Source organism: Trichosurus vulpecula, chromosome 5 (assembly GCF_011100635.1).
Source record: "Trichosurus vulpecula isolate mTriVul1 chromosome 5, mTriVul1.pri, whole genome shotgun sequence".
In the NCBI taxonomy this organism is placed as follows: domain Eukaryota; kingdom Metazoa; phylum Chordata; class Mammalia; order Diprotodontia; family Phalangeridae; genus Trichosurus; species Trichosurus vulpecula.
In genome coordinates, this window is record NC_050577.1 from 255526465 (window position 1) to 255549859 (window position 23395).

Here is a 23395-nt window from a genome sequence, read left to right on the forward strand (position 1 = left end):
CACAGTGGATGATGCTTATATTATTTTATATTCACAGAGCATGCCGACTCCAACAAATATACTACCACTACAGCCTAGTGAGCAGAGAGAACTCATTGCCTCTCCCCTCCTCCCCTTGCTCCCATGTCTGCCTAGGAAGCTGCCTTCCTCCCCTCCTTTTCTGTGTATGTGCTAATGGAAACTTGCAGGCCCTTATTTGTCCCAGCTGTGTTATAGCTATTGCAAACACCACTATGTCTTGGTACAATCACAGTTCCAGAGACTCCAGAAAGTTCAAAGCCCAAAAACACTGACTTTGGTTTCTTTTTAAACTTTCAACCCCTAATTTATTTGTTTTGTAGTTGCAGTGGAAGATGAGATGATTTGAAAAAAGCCTTTTTTTCCTTTAATAGCGTTAATGTGTTACCCCAATGGTTGCATAGGACATAGATCTTTAATTGTCAGGATGTGGTTTTCTATTATTAATTACTCTTCTTTGATGAAGCTTGCTCTATTAGTTAATCCCACTCAACTCTCATCACTTCTTGTCCCTTTTAGAACTCACACACAGAGTTGGCACTTGGTTCTATGTGTCTCTCTCATGTCTCTGTTTTCTCTCTCTGTTTTGATTTCCAACTTTCTGTGGGTATGGATTGAGTTTTCTCTTTATTTTATATGGCCCTGCATGGACATTTTGCATGGAATGGGGTCTTAGATATTGCTAACTGAACACTTCTAGGATCTTCTAGAGAAATTCTTGTTTCCACCACTGGAAGCACATTACAGGATAAATTGCTGTCACTCTGAAGCAATTAGAATAAAAGCCCTATGTGTTTTAGGAGTTTCAAATGAGAACAGGGTCTTCATCAAATTCTCTACCCCATTTCAATTCCTTCATTTGGCTGCAAGTGCCTCTCTAAATGAATGATTATGTGCTAACTCAGCGTCAACATTTGAGAAGGGAAAAGGGAGGTCACACATAAGGCTTGTGTGTCCAAAAGAGATTTATTAAAGAATATTATTTACAGCTGGCTGGAGATGGGAGCTGGATGTTGAAGGCCCTTAGATCTGCATCCAGATTTGGGTAATAGTGTGGCATTTCCCTAGAGTGGAGTGATGGTATGGCATCTCCAAAGATGACTTCCCAACTTTCCCTGTTTTTATAAGAAAAATCCCATCCCTGACATGTGGCTTAGCCATAGGTTCCCAGAGTGGGCAATACCACCCCCTGGGTGGTGCTGGAATGATCCGGGGGGTAGTAGCAGCTCAGGTATAAGTGGGGGGGTGTGGAATAAAAATAAGGGGGTGGTAGAAGCATAAGGAAAGAAGAGAAGAGAAGAAAAATTTGAAAAACCATTCATACATGTTTCATCTGTTGTATAACAAAGTTAAAGCCATAGTGACTACATTATTTTTCAAATGAACACACAAAATGCAAGTTATAACTCATCAGTGGTCAAGTCCGCCAACAGGTCTTAATAAGCAAGTGTTGGCAGGCAAGCGGGTTGCACATTGTCTGGAAGTCCAGGATGCATCAGCAGAAATATGTGCATGTAATGACTTGTTTGTAATAAGATACTACACAATTACATGATGCAATATTGTGTCATCAAAATTTCAATGCAGGAAAAACCCCACAAATTTACAATAAATTATTAAATTTAAGATGTGTCATTTCTTAAAAAATACTTTGTATTTTTGGAAATGATGCAAATTTTTAAAAACTGTTAAAGAGTTTTTAAAAAGTAGATTTGCAGGGAGGCACTGAGTAATTTTTTTGAAAAGGAGGTGGTAGACCAAATAAGTTTGGGAACCTCTGGCTTAGAAGTTCCTTTTCAGGCGTTCCAGGATAGTGTTTGATGGGGTACAAGGTATTATCTGTTCTTTTTGCTGCAATATCTATACTCTGAGATCTTTGATCACAGTAATTAATTGAGGAGAATGAGAAGATGAGACTGGAAAGCTTCCTGATTTATTCAATGTTAGCTGACCAAGGGAATGTTGGAGGATCTTATCTATGATGCTATGTGCTATGATGCCATTTGGGTCCAGATGCACAGTTACGTATGGAACTTTTATTGGGAAATGATTAGAAGACCAAATGGCGGGTTCTAGAAATGAAAGCAAAAGGCAGTAAGGAATAATAAATTCTTACAGGATACCAGCCAGTGAATCTTTCTGAGAAGTTTTGACGTAAATTACCTAGTGGTGTCAAGAGAACAGCTTTGTATTTTTCTCTTATTCTCTCCGAGTTCTCTCTCTTTGGAGGGAAGGGAAGAGTTTATGGCTTTTTCCTTCAGGATTCTGCATATGAAATGCTGATTCATTCCATAGGGAAAGGGGGAAACTTTCACAAAGATTCTAATGTTAAAGGGAAAAAAAAGCCTCACCATACCAAAATATAACATGTATGTTTTCTATGAACAGAGAAGGGAACAAACATTTATTAATCACCCACTATGTGTCAGGCACTATGCTAAGTGCTTTATAAATATCTTTTTTGAGACTCACAACAACCCCATATAGTAGGTACTATTATTCTCTTTATTTTACAATTGAGGAAACTGAGGCAGAAAGCAGTTACTTTTCCGGGATCATATAGTTAGTAAGTGTCTGAAGCTGAATCTGAACTCAGGTCTTTCTGACTCCAGGCCTAATTCTCTATCCACTGAACCACCTAGTTGCAATATCAATTCCATTACATGCCCCAGAAGAAGGCTAGCACTTGAAATTCCAAAGTCCTAAGAAGTAAACATATCCTTATGCCCATAACAAGAAGGCCCAAAGAAACCTCAATCACACCTTATGAAATGAATCATGGCAGTCACAATTTAATAGGCCCTACAACACAGGAAAAGATTAGGGAAATAGAGCCTGAGTTAGGAGGGGCTATTCACATGGCCCCATCTCCTTTCCTACCCCAAGGAGGGAGGAAATGTAAATGATAGGAAAGTTTGCACTCCTAATATTGTATTTAATCTCTTCTCATCTGGGGTCTATTAAAGCAGAATGGCTCCCCAGATTTAAATCTGGCCGGATTCTGCCATTAAGCTTACAGATATTAACAACTAAAATACTAGTTAGAAACATCCTGTCACCAAGAACAAAGATGCAGATGGGTGTGGTGGGCACTGGGATTGTAATTTTAAGTTAGCAAACTTCCCAAGAAACTTTAATGATTCTCCAATGACAAAACAATTCAAATTATTTAAATTCAATTAGAAAAAGAGTTTTTTGAACTATCTTCCAAGTATTGTTTTCCTACCTTAGAAATCTTCCCCACTCCTTCCCTCTGAGGCAGAAGCAACATTGGATAGAATATTGAACCTGGAACCAGGAAAATTAAAGTTCAGATCTGACCTTAGACACTTACTAGTAGAGTGACCTTGGGCATCTCTTTTTGCCTCAGTTTCCTCAACTGTAAAATGGGATTATAAGAGCAACTACCCTAAAGGGTCGGTACGAGTATCATATAATATTTACAAAAACACTTATCATCGGGCCTAGAACATAGCAGGCTCTATATAAGTGTTATTCCCTTCCTCCTCTGCCCAAATAGAGAATCAAAACATCTAGAGTGAGAAGAAACATTATTTTCCAGCCCCCTCGTTTTACAAATGAGGGACATTGAAGCCCAGTTGCCCAAGGTTACATAGCAGAAACAGGATTCTAACCAAGGGAGGTGTGACTTCGAATCCAATGCTCTCCTCATCAAGCCAGGCTTCTAGAATAGCATTAACATTCTCACGCTCACTCAGCAATGTTAGAAGGCCTCAGTTCTAATCCCATCTTGGGTATTTACCTCACACAAACCATTTAACTTCTCTAGATCTCAGTTTCCTCATCTGTAAAATGAGGAAAAGTCATCCTAGATGGCTTCTGAGGTCTTTTCCAGATCTAGAGCTATGATCCTGTAATCCTAATTTGTATATACCCTACCATCACAAAATAGCTTTTCAGAAGAGGCAGCCCATTTCCCTGGTAGGAACATTGATAGGGGCAGCTAGGTGGCACAGTGGTTTGGATGTCCCACTTGGAGTCAGGAAGACTCATCTTTACTGAGTTCAAATCTGGCCTCAGACACTTTCTAGCTCTATGACCCTGGGCAAGTCACTTCACCCTGTTTACCTCAGTTTCCTCATCTGTAAAATGAACTGGAGAAGGAAATGACAAACCACTGTAGTGTCTTTGCCAAGAAAACCCCAAATGGAGTCACAAAAAGTCAGACATGACTGAAACAAATGAACAAAAAAGGAACATGGGTGAAAAGGTAGGAGTGGAGAACCATGGAGGTTGGCAATATATAGCTATACCAGCTGAGTGTCCCATATTTCTGCCTCACTTTTTGCTCATCCTCTGATCTAAGTCTGGGAGTGCAGGGGTTAGATCATACAAGGCTAATTAGAAGGGGTGAAGTGTGAAGGTAAGAAAATTGCCCTTATGTGGTATAGTAAATAGACCGCTAGGACTGGAGTCAAGAGAGAGCTGTGTTTGAAGTCTTGCTCTGACACTTAGTAGAACATTGACTATTTACTTTGCTGAACTTCTGGAAACAAAGACCTTTAGAAGTTAGATTGGTCTAGGCCAAAGCTCACCAGCTAAGAAGGTGAGAAAAGAAGGTGCCAAACTTCCTCCCCATTAACTGTTCGTGAATTCTAAAATAATTTTTTCCTAAGGATTAACTTTTTCATCCATACTTCAAGGAGTAACAGCATGTTCTTTAGGGAGAATCGGGGGATGATAAACTATTCCCTTAACTATCATGCTTTCTTTTTTCGGAAGACATTTGCCAAGTATAGGTAATGCTATTGTGGATTAGAAATTTCTTTCACAAAGTAGAAGTCAGTATTACTTTGAATATTGACTCAAATTTTCCCTGGGATGCCAAGATGGGAGGCTATCTTCAAACCCTTTTTTTATAACCTAACTGAAATTATGCCCAACCGAAAGGAATGGATGTTCTGTTATTTAAATTCTTCCTAGGTAATACATATATACATACATACATATGTATGTATGTATGTATACATGTGTGTATATTTGTGTTTGTGTTTATTTTATGTGTGTGTTTATTTTGTGTGTGTGTGTGTGTGTGTGTGTTTGAGGCTGGGTTTCCCTATCTTGCCTTGACTGAAAGTGCAGACACTACCACTTAGGGGCTAAATCCCACTACTGATTGTCATGGGAATTTTGAGCCGCTGTTGACATGCTGTTTCTGACCTGAGCCTGTGTGTCCCTCCTTAGGCACAGCCTGCTGCCATACCACTATCCTCTATCCTCACCCCTTCCTGATGGCTTACCATATTGGTGCCAGACTCACTACAGACACCCAATTGGCTTAGCCAATGTATCTTCAAATTCCTGAGCTCAAGTGATCCACCATATTCAGCCTACTTAGTATTAGAAATTATAGGCACATGAAGCCATATATGGCCCTGTAAAATAATCAAAATTGGGAGTCCTCCTTCATTCTTGGTGTTACCCCCATCCATGCTCTCTAAAAAGAATAATGGAGACATTTAATTTGCCCCAACAGAATCATTGCAAAAGAATTCTTACAACCCCACTAGACTTTATGCTCTTTCTCCTGACCTTGGATATGTCCCTTGTTGGCACCTTGACACCTCCTGGAATATAAGAGAAGGAAATATGCTGCAATAATCATCCTATGTCTTACTTGTAGTGAGTAATAGATAACAGAATAGATAGCTTTGCTACCATATGTGAACTGATCCAATTTTATGTGCTAGGAGGATAAAGTTGTTCAGTCATTTCTGATTCTTCATGACCCCATTTAGTGTTTTCTTGGCAAAGATACTGGAGCAGTTTGCCATTTCCTTCTCCAGCTTGTTTTACAGATGAGGAAACTGAGGCAAACAGAGTTAAGTGACTTGTCCAGGGTCCCACAGCTAGTAAGTGTCTGAAGTTAGATTTCAACTCAGGATGATGAGTCTTCCTTACTCCAGGTGGTGCTCTATCCACTGTGTCACTTAGTGTTTATTGGGAAGCAAAGAGAAATTCTCACTTAGATATTTAAAGGATTTAGGGCTGGGAAGGACTTCTAGAACAGATTCCTGAGCTTATAGAAGAGAAAATTGAGAGATTAAATGACTTGTCCAAGGCTACACAGGCATAAGAGCTAGAATTTGAATGACCCTACAACCAGCGTACTTCACACTTCTTCACATTGTCTTTCTGAAAATCACATATTTCTTTGTAATGACATAGATAGGTGATGGGGTAGGTTTTTTTGTTTGTTTTTGTTTTTATTTTGCTAAGGAGTGAGGATGGGGGCAGAGGGTAGGGAGGACAGAAGACTACCTGGCCCAAATAGGGACTTTAACTTACAACTCCTGGTTTAGGGGGTCATCAAATACATCACCAAGGCTATTAGTTCTTTGGATACAAATTGGAAGGCACCAATTTTACCAGAAATACGTGAAGAATGGGTCTCAATTTTACCCCAAGCTAGCAAAATCTCTCTTTCAGACTTAGTGGTTGAGTGAAGGAGGTTTGTAGCTGCAATTCTTCTTTCATAAATTTCCCAGGTTAATTGAGGACAAAAGTTACAATAGCCTTAGTTAGTCACCTTATTTAACAGGACATTTGTGAATAGGTCCCTGGTTTCATTTAGAGGTTTTAGTTGTTGTTCCAACAATCTGTTTAATTGTTGAATAGGTAGGACTCTTTAAACAGTGATGGGAGGAAGGAGTTCATCATCCTAGATGCCGCATTGTGTTCCCCTCCCCAGGCAAACATACAGGTCTTTAGGACAAAAAGTTCCAGGTGACTCTACCTTCCCAAGACATTAGCTAGCCAGGAAGAATGGAATGGGGGGGATGGAAAATAAAAGCATTTAAAGAGGGGAAGTTCTTTGGAAAGACAGCTTCATTCCTTCTCAGTGTTTATATCAGAGGCTTTTGTAATGAATACTAAACAAAAAAAAGTGGGAGGGGAAGAGGGAAAAGAACAATATATTTGAAGTTCTGAGCTATGGCAAATCTATCTGAAATGTTTTTCCTGCAAGTCCCTTGATGTGGTTTCCAATCTGGATGGCCATTACCGGGCTTGAGCCCTCTCTTCTCTTTTGAAAACCTCTGCCACAGAATAGTTAAGAGTAAACTCCAGAGAGAAAAAAATCAGTGCATTATTATGACATCTAAAGGCCCTTCTCAATTCGAAATTCTGTGAGGCTACAATTTATGAGGACTCCATAAAAACCCATTTGGCTTGAAAAGGAAGATAAGTGTGTGTGATGACGAGAAACCTGGATCATTCAGAGGAGTACACAGATCTCTTCAAATACAGATGTGTCCTACTTTAAGAAAATATGATATACACACATTGAAATTTAGAAAATTTGAATTATTTATTTTCTAAAAAAATCACTCTTCATCTTAAAAAAAGTATTTGCTACATGAATCTTGTAAACACTAAGTTCTCCTAGTGCAATCAAAATATGATGGCCAGAATAAAAAATTCATCATTAATAGTTTGATATTAATCAGAATTAAGCCTGCAATGGAGCAAATGATTGAATAAATAAAGGCATTTACTAACCTTTTACTAGGTGCTAAGAATTGTGCTAAGCTCAAAGTAATTTTTAAAATCAACTTGGGAAACTTATTTGTGGGTTTGACGTAGAATTTGTCCCAAAGAGGGACAGGGAGATCTATGATGATCATGTTAGTCATAGTTATGTCAATAATAAAAGGTAACCAGCAGGGTTCAAACCTGTCAGTGAGTTAAGGGGTACGTCTACCCTAAGAATGTGAAGACTTTCTCCAGTGGAATGGGCAGATGAGAACAATTTTTTTCCATTGGCTGTGAAGGCGGCTAAAACAGGTACTGTGGAGTACTTGGAGCTTGGTCAGATGTCAAAGATGCCAAGTCATCCATTGCATCCTGGGCCATCACCAATAATTTTGATTTTTGTCTTGCTGCTGGCCTTCAGTTTTTGTCTTGCCACTGGCCTTCAGTTTTTGTCTTGCCACTGGCCTTCAGTTTTTGTCTTGCCGCTGACAATTTTGTGAAACTCTGTCTCACTTAAATCCTTGTTCTGTCATTGGTCTTCTTCAAAAACAAGGGGAAAACAACATGAAGTCATAGTTCTAGTAATAAGAACAGCAATGATAACCATGATGCAGAGACCAACAAAGAGATCTAGCCACAGACTACCTGGGTGGCTTTAAGAAAGTCCTATTTTCAGGGAATTTATATTCTAACACAGGGAAATATCACATATAGGCAAGTGGCGACCAGAAAAGGGTGTTCTGACCTGGGAAGTCACAGGGACAGTGAGAGGAGCCATAGGGGAGTCTACTGACATGCCTTTTCCAGAGGAAATGATAGTAGTAAAGATAATAGCCATTGTTTTGATCTAAACCGAGCCAAGACAAGCCAATTTAAGACTAACAGTCTACACAATTGATTCTGGGGAGCTGATCTGACTGTAGAAAAGCTCTTACGCTGGGAGCTGATTGGAGAAAGCAGAATCCTCTGCTGTTTGAGAAACTGAATGGGCACTGTTTTGCGATCTAGCACCCCCTACAGCTTGAGAGAGAGAGAGGAAACCCCCGCAGAGGCTTTCCTGTATTGACCATTGTGCTCTTTGGCTCAAGAGGAGAAAACTCAAAATATCAAAACTCTTCAAAGTTGGAAAGGATTTCATCAGCCACAGAGTAGTCCTGTATAGCTTTGCAGAGTCCAGGCTTAAGGGGATTTTTTTTTTCACTGAAAGAGGGTAACATTGACTAAGTGTCCAAACAAGAGAGTGGACATGGGAATCTATACAGATCCCAGGCTAAGTGTACTGTTTGATAAAAGAAGTGTTTCAGCAGCCCAAGAATAGAGATGCATCATCATCCAGCAGGAAAACAGAGAGGTGCAGAATGGAAGCAGTCCCACCCAGTTGGTAATTTGTGGTGCCCACTGTTCCCCAAAGAGATTAAGGACATTAATATTTTAGTCCAGAGTTTTAAGTTGCCTCAGGTACATGTTTCCCTCTCATGTGCCTCACTGTTGAGTTTCTGTAAGTTTGTGTCCACTATCCTTCATGGTCACAATGTGTACTGAATATGACCAAGGTTTATGGGTGGGCTACTATGTCATGTTATGCTTATTATGGCTTTGCCTTCCTTTTGGAAACAGGTAGGTGGTGGAATAAATAAAGTACTGGATCTGGAATCAAGAAGACTTGAGTTCGGATCCAACCTCAGACATTTAATCTCTGTCTGCCTCAGTTTCCTCATCTATAGATATCTGCCTCCCAGGGTTGTTGTGAGGATAAAATGAGCTAATGTTTAGAAAGCCTTTTATAAACCTTAAAGCAGTATATAAACACTAGCTAGTAGTAGTAGTGGTAGTGGTGGTGGTGGTAGTAGTAGTAGTAGTAGTAGTAGTAAATGTTTCATGATTAAGAGCTAATCATCTTGGCTGATTTGTTTAAATGAAAAGCCCGTCAGTGAAGTCTCAGGAGCTATAATTGTGAGTAATAAATCTGTAGCTTTCTCCCATCAGAGTTACCCCTATAATCCTGAGAATGAGCTTTAGTAGCATAGCCATTCCTTTGGGGAAACACCCTAACTTGCCAGCATGGTTTTGGGGAGGGGGGTGAATGAGCCAGCCTCAGCCCAGGAAAAGAGAGTCTAGGGAGAATGAAAGTCAGCTCACACAGTGCCACCCCCAACATACACAGTACACTAGGATAATTAATACACAGACTCACAGAATCAGGATCCGACATTAAAGAGAAGAAAATTGGTCAGAATCCACTAAGATGAAATTGATTAGGGACAAATGTTTATGCTTTTATGCTTATGTTCAAGAAATCTACTTTAAAAGTACCCCCTCCCCCCCAAAAGAAATTAACTTCAAAAGTACAAAAAAGTGAAGACATGGCTAAACTGCATGAAAAAGATCTGGGGGTTTCAGTGGACTACAGGCTCAATATGAATTAGCAGGATGATATAACAGACAAAAAAGCTAATGCAATTTTGTGCTGCATTAAAAGATGTATAGCTTTCAGGAATAAGGAGGTGACTATACTAAGTCTTGGTCATTCTACAACTGGAGTGTTATCATCAGTTCTGGGCACCACAGTTTGGAAAGGACATTTATAAGCCAGAGAGTAACTAGAATGGAGATATGCCAACTGGAGTGGAGTCTATGCCAACTGAAAAAACTGAGGGTGTTTAATCTGGAAAAGAGAAAGCTCAAGGGGGACATAAGAGCTGTCTTCAAGTACTGAGAGACTTTTTGATGGAAATGGAATTAGATTTGTTCTGTTTGCTCCTAAGAGGTGAAACTAGGAACAATGATTGGATGCTTCAAAGAAGCAAATGTAAGTGTCACGTCTGAAGCAGATTTGCTAATGATTAGAGCTGTCCCAAAAGGGAATGGACTGCCACCAGAGGCAGTGGGTTCTCTGTCACATGATTTCTAGCAAAGGCTGGACAATTATTGGATATTATAATAAAGAAGAGACTCTTTTTCAGTTATGGGTTGGACTATATGGCCATTGAAGTCCCTTCCAACTTTGAACTTCTTTGGTTCAATTTGCAAAAATTTGATAGAAATTAATTACTTTTAACAAAGCTTCTTTTTTGTAAAAAGGAATACTTAATCATGTTGTTGTTCAGTTGTGTCTGACTCTTGGTGACCTCTTGTGGGATTTTCTTGGCAGAGATACTAGAGTGGTTTGCCATTTCCTTCTCCAGCTCATTGTGTAGATGAGGAAACTGAGGCAAACAGGGTGAAGTGACTTGCCCAGGGTCACACTGCTAGTCAGTGTTTGAGACTGGATTTAAACTCAGGAAGATGAGTCAACACTCTCCACTGCAATATGGTGCCACCTAGCTGCCATACCTAGCTATACCCACAGGAAAAGGAAGTAACTGGTATGTTCCTGAAAAGAAACTCAAACTATAGACCATAAATCAGGATGGTACAATGGAAGGAGTGCTAGATTCGGAGTCAAAAATCCTGAGTTCAAATCCTAGCTCTGTTGTTTACTTAAGGCAAATCACTTGACATCTCTGGGCCTCAGTTTACCCATATCTAATATACAAAGTTAGACTGGGTAACATCAGAGATGTCTTCCATCTCTAAATCTATGATCTCAAATCATACATATCAAAATGTACAGCAAAAAATCTTTATTTCAAAGCATTTCTCTTCCTTATTCTGTGTAATTCAACTTTTAAAAATATAATTATCTCTAAATCACTGGAATAAGTAGTATTTATATATCGCTTTAAGGTTTGTAGAGCAATACATACTATATGTACATATATAAACATACATACATATATGTATATACATATATGTACATGTGTATATATACGTATATGTGTATATATGTATGTGTGTATATATGTATATGTGGGTATATGTGTACATATGTATATACATACACACACACATATATGTACTTTGGTTTTCATAACAACCCTGTGAAGTAGGTGCTATTATTATCTCCATTTTCTAGATGGAGAAACTGAGGCTAAGAATTTGCCCAGGGTCATACAGCTAATACATACAGGGCAGGATTTGATCTCAGGTCTTAGCTCTAAATGCTTTTTAATAAACATGGTTTTCTCTTTCAGGCAAATGTCAGCAAGCCTGCAGAAATGGTGGTAAATGTATTGGGAAAAATAAATGCAAATGTTCCAAAGGCTACCAAGGAGATCTCTGTTCCAAACGTAAGTACCTGGTACACCTAATCTGCCTGGTTATGGGGTAAATAAAGGATGTCTCCTAGGACATCGTTTCTGTACTTGCTGTACATTATTGCTAGCTATAAAATGCTATGGCAGCATTTTAACTTGTCTTTGCTAATATGTAAGTTTTATTTATGTGGGTTCCTAGAGTTAGATAAACTCCAAGCTTATAAAGAAGAGAAGAGAGGAAAAAAGAACAGGGGAGAGAGAGGAAAGGAAAGAGGAAAGGAGATTGTGGAGGAAAAAAGGAGATAAGGAAAAAAAGGGCAAAGGAGAGAGGGAAGAAAAAAGGAGGGGAGAGAAAAAGGAGAAGTAGGGAAAAGAGAGAGGAAGATAAAGGAGAGAGGTGAGAAAGAAGAGAGGGCAGAAAAGAAAAGAGGGAGAAAAAAAGAAGAGAGGGAGGGAAAGAGAGGGATGACAGAGAGAAAAGGAAGGGAGAGGAAGGGAAAAGAGAGGGAGAGGAGGGAAAGAAGGAAAGAAAGAAGAAAGAGAGAAAGGAGAGAGGGCAGGACAGAAGAGAGAGAGGGAAAGAAGGGAGGGAAGGGAGAAATGGAGGGAAAGGGGAGGGAGAGAAAGGAGAGAGAGAGGTAAAGGAGAGAGGGAAGGGGAAAAGAGAGGGAGATAAGGGAGAGGGAGAGGGATGGGAGAGAGGAAGGGAAAGAAGAGAGGGACGGGGGGAAGAGAGAAAGGGAAGGAAGAAAGGGAGGGAAAGGAGAGAGGAAGGAAAAGGAGAGAGGGAGGGAAAGGAGAGAGGGAAGGGGAAAAGAGAGGGAGAAAAAGGAGAGAGGGAGGGAAAGAAGAGAGGGAGGAAAGGGACAAACTGAGCTTTCCAAATATTACAAGCTTCCCAAAAAGTAATCAAAGGTCATTGTCCTGCACTGTCAAAGCCCTCCTGGCCACCAATCCACCTTTTGTGGACATGAGGCATCATGCATAGTTTAATCTCATAGGTAACTGAGAAGACTGTATGCTCAATCAACCTTCTATGGAGAATAACTTTAAGAAAAAACATCTCTCCCCACCCAAGTGAAAGGGATGAAGCCAAAACCAACACATTCTACAGAACAGCAGGAAAAGTGACTGTGTACTTTGGTCTGAAAACAAAAATTCAGAAAGCTTTCTTTGTGATGCCCTCTGATTCTAGCTGTCTGTGAGCCTGGTTGTGGAGCACACGGGACCTGCCAGGAGCCCAATAAATGCCAGTGTAGGGAAGGCTGGCACGGACGACACTGCAACAAAAGTGAGTGGGAACTGCTATGTTAGAGTGTGCCCCAGAATTTCCCCTAACTTTCTATCTGTCCATCCAGACTCCAGAGGTGAGGGCTTCTTCGACCTAAATGCTGCCTTCTGTTAATGGTAACTTTTGACTCATTGATGCGTCAGATTGCAAATGATGAAGTACAGGTCAATTATAATTTAGAGCTATTTAAATAAGATTTGAAATTGGCATTCCATTGGCCTCGATTCTTTAGCAGAAAAGTCTTTTCTGGAATTTTAAAATGGCATCACAGCCAAGGAACATTGAGATAGTATACAATGGACTTAGTAACTTTAGCAGTGGATTTGTTAAAAAGTTGTAGATAGGGTCATATATACAGTTAAACCTTCTTTATTGCGACTTGCCCCATCTTGGTTTCAATATATCGCAGATCAGTGTAAGAAATTTAATGGAAAGTTTGGGGCAGTTTTGCAAAAGCTGCATATGACACACTAAAGCCAGCAGATAACACAGAAAAAGTTTAGAAATTCAGAAATGCATAAAATATATGCATAGTATTGTATAATATCGACACAAATTTTACAATAAAGTACTGTAAATATCTCATAAAAGAAAAAGAAAAAAAAATCAGACTTCTTCTCTGGAAGGCCAAAAACTTTTACATGAATTTTCCAGATCATGGGGGCAGGGTGGCGGGGAGCCCACTATGCCCCTACCCATCACAATGTAGATGGGATAACCGTAGTTTTGGTGGTGTTTGAGTGAACCCACTGAGGGAAAGATGAAGTGTGGGGAGGTCTGCGCAGATAGTCCCAAAGTCAAACAGGTATCCCAGGAGCAAGGGATTTGGGCAAGGGATCACCAAGGGCTAGCAAGCCTGGGCATCTTAGAGCCAGTCTGGAATAATCATATATTTAGACTAGAAGGTGACTTCAGAGGTTCCGGAGTCCTAAGACCCTAGGTCTAGAGTACGTTGAAAAGCATTTTAGAGGTCATCTAGTACTACAGCATCAAACTCAAGTACAAACATGGGCCACCAATCTGTACCTGAGGATCCCCGTGGGCCCCATATTGACAGTTTAAGACGTGATACTATCTATGTTTTATTGTACTTTTATTTATTTTGCTAAATATTTCCCAATTGTATTTTAATCTGGTTCAACTGCAATCGGGAGTCTTTGGGGGTGCATGTTTGACACCTCTGATCTAGTAATAATCCCTTTGCTTTACAGATGAGGAGAGAAAGGCCCAGAAAAATTAAGTGATTTGCCCAAAATCATACGGGTAGTAGTAAGTGGCAAAGTTAGGATTCTAACTCAGGTCCTGGGCCTCCAAATTCATCAATAATGCTTTTCATCAAATCCCCTATCCTCCTTTTTAAAACACACACACACACACACACGATAACCGTGTCAGTTTGCTTACCATCTCAGAAGTCCTGACCACCTAGGCAGCAGCATGGGAACACTGGGTGCCTGGGTGGGGACAGGTGATGCCGTTGGGTGAAGACATACTTCATCATTTTGCCCAGGGCCATCCTTGTCTCAAAGGGAAGTGCTGAGATCACAGCTGGCAGACTTTTTGGTTGCTTTTTGCTGCTGCATTATTGGCTCATGCTTTAATCACCATGGGAAGCTACCAGTATATGCCCTGACAATTAAACATGCACAAAAGATCTCCCTCGTGTTTTCAGCCCTGTATGTACACTAGAACAGAGCTTCTTAAACTGTGGGCGTGAAAAATTTGGCAACAGTAAAAGGTTTCTGAATGCAAAACAACCAAAAATTAATTAAAAATAAAACCCATAATGAATCCGAGGTGTTTCTGGCAGCACTTGCCCATGTTGCATCGCTCAAGTTCACTGCAGCCTTGGTTCTGAACACAAAACATGCACACTTTCACAATACCAATGAATGCTGCTGGAACACAAAAAGGGGTCTCCAGTGGAAAAAGTTTAAGAAGCCCTGCTCTAGAAAGTCAAAATTGCCTAAGATGCCAATTCCGACTAACTCTTGAGGTTTTTATTCATTTTTAATAAACCTCCCACAAAAAAGTGTATAAACTTTATTAAATTATATTTCACTGCTTGATAATTAAATAATCAATAATTAAATAATCAAAATAATTAAACTTTATTAAGTTATATTACACTATTTAATAATTAAATAATTAATAAGTAAACTTTATTAAATTATATTTCATTGTTTGCAAAAGAAACTTCATTAAAACAAAAAAAATGGTAATCATGCAGGAAGGTGTCGCAAGTATGGCCCCATTTTCCAGATTTGGGGGAAATCCATTTGGTGACTTGATTGAGGAAAAACTGATACAGAGCTAAGCAAAAGTCATAAGACTATAGGCTTAGAGTTGAAAAAGACCTTGTAGGACTTCCAATTCAACTACTTTATTTTACAGGTGATGAAATTGAGACCCAGAGAGGTCATGACTTGTCCAAGGTCACGCAGTACCAGGGCAGATCTTTGAACCCTGGTCCTTTGACTCCAGACCCAGCAGTCATTCGACTGAAACAACCTGCCTCCCTGAGAGAACCCCCTCTGAGAGTTCCCAGACAGAACTGAAGCAAGTCAAGCTACTTGAAATAATAATAGCTGACATTTATATAGAGAATTAAGGTTTGCAGAGCACTTCCTTTGATGAACTTACCTGAGCCTCACAAGAACCCCACAAAATAGTTGCCATTATCACCTCCATTTTACAGATAGAAAAACTGAGGCTTAGAGAGAATAAGAGGACCTATAGTCACACAACTAGTAAATATCAGAGGTGGGAGTCAATTATTCCTCATCTAGCTTTTTTCCATGATACTACATTGGCTCTTAGTAGATTGCTGTCCCTGCACCCCTGGCCTGGGCTGGAGGGAAGTGGGTTCCCAGATACATACAATCCCTGCCCCATTTCCACCCCTATTTCTATGAGCTTACAAGTCATCATTGAGAATGAGCTCTTTAAAATTATCTTTTTAACTCTAACAGTGAACGGTCACTAAATTCATCTAGGATTTATTACTGTTTATCATTTTGGTTATTGATATAACACTAGTAGATAGACCTACAGGCATCTAGGTGATGCAGTAGATAGAGAGCCAAACCTGGGGTCAGGAAGACCTGAGTTCAAATCTGGTCTCAGACACATTTATTAATTGTGTGACCCTTGACAAGTCACTTAACCCTGTTTGCCTCAATTTCCTCATCTGTAAATGGAGCTAGAGAAGTGACAAACCACTTTAGGATCTTTGCCAAGAAAACCCCCAAATGGGGTCATGAAGAGTTGGACACAAGTGAACAACAAGGTAGATCTGATCATACAGGAGCAGGGGGTAAGGAAGGAGTATGAAATTCATTCCTACCTCTATAGCTTAAATTGATTTTGAAGGATGACAAAAGAAGAGCTATGATCAGGTTCTGTCCAGAGGTGAGCATTCTCTTTTTGCGAATCAACATTATGGGTTTAATGGCCTTTGGCTGAAGAACAATATTATAATCACCCTTGACATTGATAAAGAGTTCCTAGAAGGTCCAGGTCATCACCCTGGTTATAACTATGTTAGCAGGATAGGGACTTTGTATAAAAATAAATCAGATCTGATGCCGTCAAATCACAACACGAATCAAATCAAATCACAGAAGAACTTCTGGAAGCTTATATCTTTAGCATCTCCTACCTATGTAACATTAGGTGAGGCATTCCTGTAGTCCTCAGTTTCCTCATTTGTAAGGTGAAGGAGTTGGACTACATCACAATCTTTTTTGGTCTCATGGAACCCCTCGGCCATCTGGTGACACCTATACTCAGAAGAATGTCTTTAAATATATAGGATTACAAATGAAACCAATTATATTAAAATACAGTTATAAAAATACATATTTTAAGTTCCTGGACCCCAGGCTAAGAACTTCTTTACCAGATGACCTCTGACATCTTCCAACTCAGAATCTGTGCTCCCACAATCTTCACTCAGGTAGCTACATACTGTGGTTTCTGTGGCCAGGCCTGTTGAGCCAGAAAGGGAAAATGGATTCCATCGGTATGGTTAACCATGAACCTGAAGGATCTGTTTTTGTAGTTTCTTTTCTCTTAAACTGTGGTTAATCTTTCAGGGTATGGAGCCAGCCTCATGCATGCCCTAAAGCCACCGGTTACCAAGCACAGACAGCACACGCCTTTACTTAAAAAGGCCGAAGAGAGGCATGTTCCACCTGAATCCAATTACATCTGGTGAACCCCCAGCATCTGAAACGTTTTAAGTTACACCAAGTTCATAGCCTTTGTTAACCTTTCATGTGTTGAATGTTAAAATGCTGTTCATTACAGGGAAGAATACTGGCCTGAATTTTATTAGCTTCATTATAAATCACCGAGCTGATTTTCCTTTTAAGTCTTCTATGAGCTTCTTTAGCATGGTGGCATAGGTTTCATTTTGGTTCTTTTTATTGACATTTCTGTTAGAAAGTCCATTGATCAAGTTAAACTTAGCTGCAGATGATTTTCCAAAACTGAAAAATGCAATGATAAGGTAGGTGATTGTGGCACATTATGGAGGGGGTACCCTTGACTTTAAAAAAAAAACAAGTCACAGAGAAAGGATTGGGCAAGGCAATGATTGTTATGACTGGCTACCATGTTTTGCCCTTAAAAAACTTCTTTATTATTTAGATGTAGATCTAAATAACTGATATTTAGATATCAGTTATTTAGATCTAAATATTGGATATTTAGATCTAAACATTAGACATTTAAAACTGTACTGCTTTTTAAAGAAAAATGAATGCATCCTAATTTTTTTTATCTCAGCACAGTGTTTTGATTTTCCTGTTTTTCCTGAATTCTCAGTATTAAAAAAAACACTCTGCTAAGTGGCATTTATACAATATAATATATTGTATACAGTAAAGTAGAAATATAATGTATGAACTTTTTGCATCGGCTTGAAGCAATATAATATATTGTAAACAAAGCACAACTCTTGTGTAATAAACTGTATACTGACTGATGTGTATAAAATAAAGGTGAGGCTTTAATTTTCTCAAAGATTGCATGATGTGGTCTTTATATGTTGTAATCCGTCTCATGACTAAGAATTAAGAGTGCAGCTGCTCTCTTTTCTTAATAGTAGTTGGGGACTGCGGATGTGGAATACAGTCATTGGTATGCTGGTAAATAGTTAACAATCAGATCTTGGAGGGGGTGGGGGGGTGGGATGTGGCCACAACACGCTTTAAGCTTAAGCTGAATTATTAATGCTTCTTCATCACTTTCTTAAGTCTAGAGCCTCAGGAGGGGGAAACCTGAGGCCTGGAGGCCACATGTAGCCCTCTAGGTCCTCAAGTGCGGCCCTTTGAATCCATTTGGTTTCAGTGAAAGGACTGTACTTGAGGACCCAGAGGGCCACATGTGACCTTGAGGTCACAAGTTCCCCAACCCTGGTCTAGACAATCTACAAAATAATAAATTAAGCTCTGACTTGTAGCATTTGCTGATTTCCCAGGTATAAACACAGGCACTGGAAATTTAACGATTGGCCCTCACAAACTGATATGAATTGGCTCCAGCTCACCCACAAATACAGCAAACACAGTCAGAAACAGTATTTGTGCTGATGGGTTTTACTGAATTGCTTTTTTTTTTCCTTTTTTAAAAAATTGTTTCAGGGGATTGCTTGCTGGAAAGGAGAGTGGGGGGGGATATTTTCAGAAATAAAAGTAAAAATAAAAGCTATCAAAAAAATAAAAATTTTTTAAGTTGGGAGGATGATGAAAATAGCAGGCATTTGTTATGATGTCATGGAGATGACAAACTTCAGCTGCTGATTTCCCTTTATCTGTCTCAAGACTCACTACAGCAGGATTTGAAAGCCGCTGCATGGTTACGGTGATTAGTTAAACCTCTAGCTTAAAATGTTATGGCAAATCCTCCAAGGACAGAAGGAAATGCTGGAACCTCAGCCTAATGCTTTCCTTAAACTGTATTATAAGAAGAGTATTACAAGGATATTCTAGGCCATCCAGTAACAAATCTCTTTACATAGAGGAGCCAATCATAGAGCTGTAATTAGCGGTTTTGGTCCCTATGGACAAGCGGCATGAAATGCTTTCTAAAATCAGCTTTTAAAGACAAATTCATTGGGGCAGAAGAGACCCAAGGGAACAGGGCCCTCTTGGGGGAAGACAAAGAACGTGGTACATTGGCCTGTATAGGTAGAGATGACTGTGGGCTAGGCAGAGAGTTTACCTGGGGTGAGGCTGCCAGGGTAGGAGTATGCCACCTGATGGGGCTTCTGACATCAACAACTTCTTCCTAACTAGGTGCTAAGCACAGTTGTTGCTACCTGCTGTCACCCCACCCTAGTTATAGCTCTATAAAACAGACTCCTGTTTATACTGACCACTATGCTAGGACACATCAAGTGAGACAGCTGGTGGGGCAGTGGTCAGAGCACTGTAGGTTTCAGCCCAATGTCCAGCAGTGTGCCACCTAATGATTCCCTTCATTGCTAAACTGCTAGAAACACTCCCTAGATCTATCACCTAGTCATTCATTCTGCAAAATCCCACACCCTGGCTTCTGTCTTCCATCACATAAGCAGTCAATAAGCATCTATTAAGTGCTTATGACATGCCAGTCACAGGGCTGAGTGCTGGGAATGCAAAGAAAGACCAAAATGTAGACCCTGCCCTAAAGGAGCCTTACAATATAATGGAGAAGACAACATGAAATAACTTTGTACATAGAAAATACAAACAGTTATGGTTGAGTCATTGCAGTCATGTCTGATTTTTCGTGATCCCATTTGGAATTTTCATGACAAAGATACTGGAGCTCATTTTGCATATGAGGAAACTGAGGCACACAGGGATAAGTGACATACCCAGGGGCACACCACTAGTGTCTGAGGTCACATTTGAACTCAGGAAGATGAGTGTTCCTGACTCCAAGTCCAGTGCTCTATCCACTGCACCGTCTAGCTACACTATATAGAGTAGATGGAGTGTGATCTCTGAGGGAAAGAGCTTTCAGTAGAGGGGATTAGGAAAGACCTCCTACAGAAGGAAGGATCAGAGTTAAAGCTTGAGGGAATCTGGGAAAGCCAGGAGAAATTAAGGGGAGAGAGAATTGTAGGTATGTGGGGCCGCCAGTGAAAAGGAATGGAAATAAGAGGTAGAATGGTGTGTTTTGGGAACAGAAAGAATGCCAGTGCTACTGGGTCTGATAGGAGGTAGAGGGGAGTAAAGTATAAGAAACCTGAAAACCTGGAAAAGTAGGAAAAGGCCAGGTTATGAAGGGATTTCAAAGCAAACAGAGGGTTTTATGTTTGATGCTAGGGGGAATAGGAAGTCACCACAGGGGGCTGACACGGTCAGATCTGCATTTGAGGACAATCTCTTTGGCAGCTGTATGGAGGATGAATTGAACTGGGGAGGGATTTGAGACAGTGAAGAATCCAAAGGCTATTGTAGTGTTCCAGGAGGGAGGTAGGTGGGCCCTGTAATGGCGTGGTCATTTTGTAAGTGGAGAGAAGGGAACTTACATGAGAGATGTTCTGAAGACGGAAATGGCAAGACCAAGCAATACAGAATTGGAATTGGAATGTGTATGGTGGGTGAGAGTGGGGAGGGGAGAGTGTGGCACAGGTCATAAACCTTGGTGACTGGGAAGATGGTGGTACCTTCAATAAAGAGTAAGAAGGGTTGGGAAGCAAGGATGATTTTGGGGAAAAGATAAATCAGATTGAGATTGAAATATCCACAGGATCCCATTTTAAATGTCCAAGATGTAGTAGCTGAAGTGAAACTATAGGTTAGGAGAAAGGAATTAAATAGATCAGAAAAGAGCAAACCACTCCAGTGTCTTTGCCAAGAAAATCCCAAACGGGGTCACAAATAGTCTGGCATGACTGAAACAAGAACAACAGCAAAAAAGATCTGAGATCTTTTAGATCTCAGTTTAGTTAGAGATGATAAGTGAACCTGTTAGAACTGATGAGATCACCAAGCAAGACAGGATAGAGGGAGAAGAGAAGCAGACCCAAGGCAGATCGTTGGGGGATACCCGAAGTGAGTGGGCATGACATGGAAGAAGTAGCAGCAAAGGAGACGAAGAGTGGTCAGACATAAAGGAAAAGAAGCAAGAGAGAGCAGTGTAATGAAAACCTAGAGAGAAAAAACTATAAAGGACAGGAGGCTGATTGATAATGTTGAAGACCACAAAGGGGACAATAAGGATGGGGATTGAGAAAAAGTCATTAGATTTAGCAATTAAGAGCTCTTGGTAGCTCTGGGAAGAACTGTTTCAGATGAAAGAGAAGGTCAGGAGCCAGTCGCAGAGGGTTTAGCATTGAAAGAGAGGACAGGAAGTGGAGGCATCATTTGTAGATGGCTTTTTCAAGAAGTTTAGCCCCAAAAGGGAAGAGAGCAATAGGCCAATCAATAGCTACCAAGGAGGGCCAGATCAAGTGAGGGTTTTTAAGGATAGGAGAGATGTGGGTGTGTTTGTAAGCATAAGGGAAGCAGTCAAAAGACAGGAAATCACTAGGGACTACTGGGAGAGTGGGGATAATATAGAGGGAAATATGCCAGAGAAGATCCGATGGAATGAGATCAAAGATGCCTGTGGAGGGGCCACTTCTTTGTGTGAGACAGGGTGAAGAAGAAGAGAGTGGGGAAAAGACATTTGATTGATGTGAGATGAGGAGGATGCAAAAAATGGCACTGTTAACAAATAACCTTGATTTATTTCAGTGAAATATAAAGTTCTCGGTGAAGAACACAGGGAGAGGGTTGTCATGGGAGGCTTGAGGAAGGTTGAAAAGATTTGGAAGAGTTGCCATATGAATAGTGTGAAAGGATTGCTTTGCCGCAGAGAGGGCCCAGTTGAGATCGTGTAATGTACATTTATGTCAGACTCAATTTTGAGCCTCTTTTTCTCCTTTTAGCTCCTTTTAGCAGCATGTAAATAGGAGCAAAGGTGGTAGCTAGTAATTCAAGATTGGGGGGTAGCAAAACACAGTCAGTGATAAGTCAAGAGGGTCAGGGCCCCAAGTATAAGGGATAGGATAAAGGTGAACTGGTTCACCAAGAGGTTGAGATAGGGAAGGGAGGAGAGTGTGGCCCGTGCAGGAGTGATGGCTTGGGAAAGCATTGAGGACCACAGGGGTTAGAGGTCACAATGAAGATAAAGAATAGGATTAAGGGTTTTAAAGCACTGGAAAAGATGGAATGAGAAAAGATTATGATCAGATAAAGGAATTTCAGATTTCGCGATCATGAAAGTAGAACATCTGAAGGGTTCAAGGGTAAGATCAAGGATATGAACTTTTTGTATATAGTAGAGGTAGAACAGAAGAGTAGGTCATGAGAACTATTGCTGGTACAAGGGCTGGAGCTGGGATGGGTAAAAAAAGCCTGTGAGCCAGATACTAAACCCATTGAAGAAGGAAAGAGAATGTCCTGAGGATCAGTAGACAAAGCTACCAGAATCTTGAATGGATGATGACTTTGGATTTAATGAAGAGGAGTTATTGGGAAGAGGGATCATTTGGGAATGGCAATGGTGAATAAGAAGTATTTTGACTCCCCTATTATGACCAGTGACTTGGAAATATGACTAAAAGTTCTATCAGTACTGGAAAGTATGACCAGGGATGAAGAATTATTAAGGAAGAGCCAAGATTTGGTGAGAGCTAGACGGTAGAAGGACTGAGAAAGAAAAAGGTTTAACATGAAAACAAGTTTGTTAATTATAGAACTGGCATTCCACAGAGAACAATGGAAGGGGTAAGTAGATCGGAAATGATTGTGGATGGGTTAGGATTGAGGGGATGGGTGTAAGGGAGTCCTCATACAGGGATAATCAGTGGTTTGGAATCCCTATGATGGGGAAGCAGGAGGGGGTACAAGTATGCTAATGATTGTGAAATGAGTACAGGTAGCAAATTAGTGGTTGGAGAAAGGTCCATTGAGGTAGCTAATATTAGAGGCAGGATTTGAATCCAGGTTCCCCAACACTGTTCACTGTATCATGTTGCCTTTCCTTGGGAGACCAGGCAGAAATGCAAAAAGAAAAAAAATCAAATGATGATCTAAAAATGAGACGCCTTGTCACCCTCATACAGACAGTCTAAACATAAATGTTAAATACATACATTGAGTAAATATTTACAAAGACACATCAGATAAAATTAGAAACCCTATATGAGAAATGCACATGGTCAGAAGAGGTAGTTATGTGTTCAGTACAACATTCATGAAGCTTTTATAGATAAATGCAAAATGCAAATAGCATGCCTCTTTATGAGTACATTCACATCAGTCTTATCCATTGCCCCTTGATATCTGACAATCTCAATGTTGTAGGTATTTCCTTCAAAGAAGCAAATTGTAAACCATCTGTGCATTTCCAGGAAGTGTAATTCCTCCCACAAATGTTCCATAGGGTGTCCATCCAGTGTTCTAGGGGCTTT

The 23395-nt window shown here is 40.2% G+C and overlaps 1 protein-coding gene across 1 annotated transcript in view; it reads left to right on the forward strand.

Moving 5' to 3' along the window:
• Window positions 1-17226, forward strand: part of WIF1 (WNT inhibitory factor 1) — a 114368-nt gene extending 97142 nt beyond the window's left edge. The window contains exons 8-10 of the mRNA XM_036761476.1: window positions 11586-11681; window positions 12844-12939; window positions 17037-17226. Coding sequence (XP_036617371.1) covers window positions 11586-11681; window positions 12844-12939; window positions 17037-17158 — 314 coding nt within the window. The 3' untranslated portion in view covers window positions 17159-17226. The remainder of the gene's footprint in view (window positions 1-11585; window positions 11682-12843; window positions 12940-17036) is intronic.
• Window positions 17227-23395: the final 6169 nt, after the last annotated feature.